At 60.8% G+C, this 4,308-nt stretch overlaps 1 protein-coding gene across 1 annotated transcript in view; it reads right to left on the bottom strand.

Moving 5' to 3' along the window:
* Positions 1 to 3,394, bottom strand: part of TMEM184A (transmembrane protein 184A) — a 10,293-nt gene extending 6,899 nt beyond the window's left edge. Inside the window, exons 1-2 of the mRNA XM_011977547.1 lie at positions 3,082 to 3,394; positions 2,243 to 2,461 (exon numbers count right to left, since the gene is read on the bottom strand). Of these exons, the coding sequence (XP_011832937.1) occupies positions 2,243 to 2,461; positions 3,082 to 3,249 (387 nt within the window). The 5' untranslated portion in view covers positions 3,250 to 3,394. The remainder of the gene's footprint in view (positions 1 to 2,242; positions 2,462 to 3,081) is intronic.
* Between the last annotated feature and the right edge of the window lie 914 nt (positions 3,395 to 4,308).

The raw sequence follows: 4,308 nt of genomic DNA, 5'->3' as shown, positions 1-4,308 counted from the left end.
AAAAAAAAAAAAAAAAAAAAGGAAAACCTGGGAAAAAATATGGGTGATTATAATGTTTGCCTTTAAACTTTCTAGATTTTCCCTGTATTTATTTATTTATTTATTTATTTTTAATTATCATTATTATTTTTTATTGAGACAGAGTCTCGCTCTGTCGCCCAGGCTGGAGTGCAGTGGCTGGATCTCAGCTCACTGCAACCTCCGCCTCCTGGGTTCAAGTGATTCTCCTGCCTCAGCCTCCCGAGTAACTGGGATTACAGGCACGCACCATCATGCCTGGCTCATTTTTGTATTTTTAGTAGGGACGGGGTTTCCCCATGTTGGCCAGGCTGGTCTCGAACTCCTGACCTCAGGCGATCTACCCGCCTTGGCCTCCCACAATGCTGGGGTTACAGGCGTGAGCCACCGTGCCCGACCGATTTTCCAAGTTTTCTGTGAGGACACAACAAAGGGTCCTGTCTGAGGACCCTTTCAGACAGGGTCAGCCGAGCCTGGGAGCTGGGTGCACGGGGGCCCGTGTGGAAGGCTTTCTGGAGGAGATGCGTGAGCGGCGGCAGGCAAGCAGAAGCGACGTGCACCTGGCTGCTTGGGGTGCAGCTCAGGGAGTTGGGGGAGGTTGGCGGCAGGAACAGACTCTTATCAGTCACACACTCCCCGCCGGTGCCTGGGAGGGACGACATGACCAGCCATCAGGAGACCTCTCCCGGGGCTGGCGCTGTCTGGCTGGGTGACCTTGACAAGCCACTGTCCTCTCCGGCCCTGGTCCTCCCATGTATAAAGCAAGGGGGATCCAGCCACTCTGTGTCCTGCCTGGGACTCCTCACTCAAGGGTGGCTCTGGAGGTGGGCTCAGGGGTGGGACAGGGCCTGAACTCCAGCTCAAGGGGTTTCCATGAGCCCTGTCTTGACCGCGAGGCCCCATGAAGCTGAAGCCACACTATAGCCGCACACACACAGCCGGTTCCCAGGATTACAGCGCAAAGACGGCCTCCTCCAGGAAGCCCTCTCTGATGGCCTTACAGGAAGGGCCTGCCTCGGCACCATCTCTGCGGCTCTGCACCCTCCAGGCCCACACTCATACACGTCTACCTTTGGTTCTGGTTATCTGGTCACAGCTCACTGCAGCCTTGAACTGGGCTCAAGCGATCCTCCCACCTCAGCCTCCCTAGTAGCTGGGACTACTGGTGCAGGCCTCCATGCCCAGCGAATAAGCAGCTAATCAGCTATCACGGAGATGCTACCTCGGAGGCTTGTGGCCATCGGGGTCCCTGCCTGCCAGTCTCCTGATGGCCCCCTGCCCTGGCTCACCTACAGATCCATTCCCTACACCAGTGCCCCGTGCACCCGGGGAGCAGCTCTGCTCTCAGCCCAGCCCTCCACAGCCTTCCTGGGCTCCCAGCACCCCGTGAAAGCTGCCTCCCCACACTGGGGTCAAGGGCTCTGGACAAACCCCTGCAGCTGTGTGGCCCTCGCTGGCCTGTACACGCCTTCCCACCCCACCCCTGCACACACTGCCCTGGCCTCTCTGTGTATCCGAGGCTCTTAGGTGGGTCCCGTCCCTGACCCTCTGCCCTCTCTGCCCACCCCCTACCCTCGGGCACCACTTCCTCCTTGCCCTTGCCTGGCCCTTCCTTGCCACCGCGCCTGGCCACTTCTCTACCTGGGGGCTGTTCTATTCCCACCTGGGGACTGCTGCGGGTCGGGGGCTGTGTATGTGGCTTGGGGCTTGAGGAAGTTGCTTCTCGCCTGTCTCCCACACAGGAGTTCCAGTGCCTCCAGCCAAGCTGTGACCTTTGCTCCCCAGCTCCCTACAGAGCAAAGTCCAACCCCCTGCCAACCCCCCACCAGCCTTCTCCAGGGTGCCACACCTCTGGAGGGAGAAGGCCCCTAACCCTTTTCAACTACGTGAGCTTGGGAAAGGCCTCTGGTCTCTCTGAGACTCAGTCTTCTTGTCTGTGAAATGGGACCACACTGCTGACCTCAGGGAGCCGGGTGAGGAGCCTGTGAAATAGCCAGGGATGCCTGGTGGGTGCTCTGCCCTCAGTCTGGCAGGGACCTCCCCATTTTCAGGCCCAGCTCCTACACGCCACGTCCTGGGGAAGCTCATCCCCTCCCCCGTGCCCTGGCCAATCCCACTTCTGACAGCATCTGTAGCAGCAGCACCCAGCGGGGCCGGGCTGAGCCACGGCCACGTCCCATGGAGACCGGGGTCCTGAAGGAGGCTCGGGGGCGGGAGGGCTTACCTGGTGGCAGGTGAGCACCAGGGCAGTCCACACGAAGATTCCTGAGACACCTCGGGCCAGCGCGGAGGTGAGGAAGAGCCAGGGGGCCCCCTGGGAGCCGTTCCCCATGTGGTCCATCTGCGGCCCAGCTGGCACGGCCGGCGAGGGGTTGGGCTGCGGCCAGGTCGCTGACACCAGGGGGACACCAGCTGTCTCCAGGATCCCTGAGACATTACTCATCTGCAGAGGGAGGAAGGACACACACCGGGAGGAGTGAGGGCAAAGGTGCCGGTTCCCAGCAGCAGGAAGCAGCCGGGGAGGGAGGAGACAGTGAGAGGCTGAACCACCCGCCAGGCCGCGCCCCGCACAGGGACACCAGCGCCAGGCCCAGCTCCCTCCCTGCTCCAAGCTCAGCCATCCAGGCTCACCCCATCAGCCACCTGTGACCTTAGGGCCCCACCTCGGTTCCCCCTTGTAAAACCAGCTTCCACCTCCAAGTCTCAGGTTTGCAGGGAGCCTGCTTCTTAGGAGACAAAGACTGTCTTCCAGTGGGGTGGAAGAGGGGAACCCCTGCCGCCCTGCCTGCCCGGGAGGTCTGGGGAGCAGGCGCAGACCAGCACTGCCTGCCCCGGCAGAAGGTGTGCAACCAGCCCCATGGGAGGAGCGGCCCTCACTGGTTCCCCGGCACCTGCCCGCCCGCCTGGGAGCCCGGCTTTGCTGGGGTTCTCGGCAGCCGCAGGCGCCTGTTCTTCCGTCTCCTACAAACCTGCTGGGGTCCTGAGTTCACCCTCTCCCACACTCACAGCCCAGTCCAGCCTCCTCCTCTCCCTCTGGTCTGCGGTCACAGTGCCCGGCTCTACCTTTGCTGGCAGGAAGCACCTGGCCCAGTCTGGGGAGGCCCAGCCTCCAGGGAAGCCTAGCTGGTCATTCTCATGGCCACGTGGCCCCCACTGGTGGCCACTGTGGGTGGGGCAAGGCCGGGATCTGAAGGGCTGTGCCAGGCTGGGGCGGGGCGGCCAGTGCCTCATGTCCCCAGTGGCCCACCTGGGCCCCAGGCTGCAGGCCTGTCTCCTCCTGTCCCCTCCCACGGCTGACACTCTATCCTCCTGTCTGTTTGCTGGGTGGCAGCTGGCTCCCAGGAAACTGCTGACCGCCTGGCGCCCTCACCTGCCTGTGCCAGACGGCCAGGCAGTTGCCACCCGGCGGGGACAGGTGGGAGAGGTCTGCAGCAGGCCAAGGAGGGGCGGGCTGCAGGAGGAGAAGTGGAGAGCTAATGGTACGGGGTTTCTTTTGGGGGGTGACGGGGTCCCGAAATGAGGTAGAGGCGGCAGCACACAGCACTGCGGATGGACTTACTGCCACCGAATTGTTCACTTAAACCTGGGTAAACTGATGTTATGTGAACTTCATCTGAATTGAAAAAATAAATCTGTGCCCCAAGAGGTGTGTTGAAAACATTCAAGTTTTCTGGACCGGGCGCGGTACCTCACGCCTGTCATCTCAACACTTTGGCAGGCCAAGGTGGGCGGATCACTTGAGGTCAGGAGTTCGACACTAGCCTGGCCAACATGGTGAAACCCTGTCTCTACTAAATACACAAAAATTAGCCAGGTGTGGTGGCACGCACCTGTAATTCCAGCTACTCAAGAGTCTGAGGCAGGAGAATCGCTTGAACTCAGGAGGCGGAGGCTGCAGTGAGCTGAGATCACACCACTGCACTCCAGCCTGGGGACAGAGGGAGACTCTGTCTCAAAAAAAAAAAAAGGAAATATTTCTAGTCTTTGTGTGTCAAGGCAGGACTCGAGGAGTGACAGCACAGTCCCCGGACCCTTCGGAGTCTGGCAAGGGGTTGGGGACCCTGAGGGTCCCTGTCACCCCCATGCAGAGGCCCCTGTGGAAAAAACTCACCCACCCCAGCTCCTGGGAGAGGGATGTGGGCCCTCAGTCCTACCTCTTGTCCTGTTCTGGTTACGCTTGGGCTCATGCCACCAGGGCCACCATTACCAAGTCCTGCTCCGTGCCCGCAACAGATCCACACGCTCCTTGTCCTTCGTCTCCTACCCTCCCACAGCCCTGGGCAACAGGGC

This window comes from Mandrillus leucophaeus, unplaced genomic scaffold, assembly GCF_000951045.1.
Source record: "Mandrillus leucophaeus isolate KB7577 unplaced genomic scaffold, Mleu.le_1.0 Scaffold180, whole genome shotgun sequence".
In the NCBI taxonomy this organism is placed as follows: domain Eukaryota; kingdom Metazoa; phylum Chordata; class Mammalia; order Primates; family Cercopithecidae; genus Mandrillus; species Mandrillus leucophaeus.
Note: the sequence above shows the minus strand (reverse complement) of the source record. Positions and strands in the feature narration are given on the sequence as shown.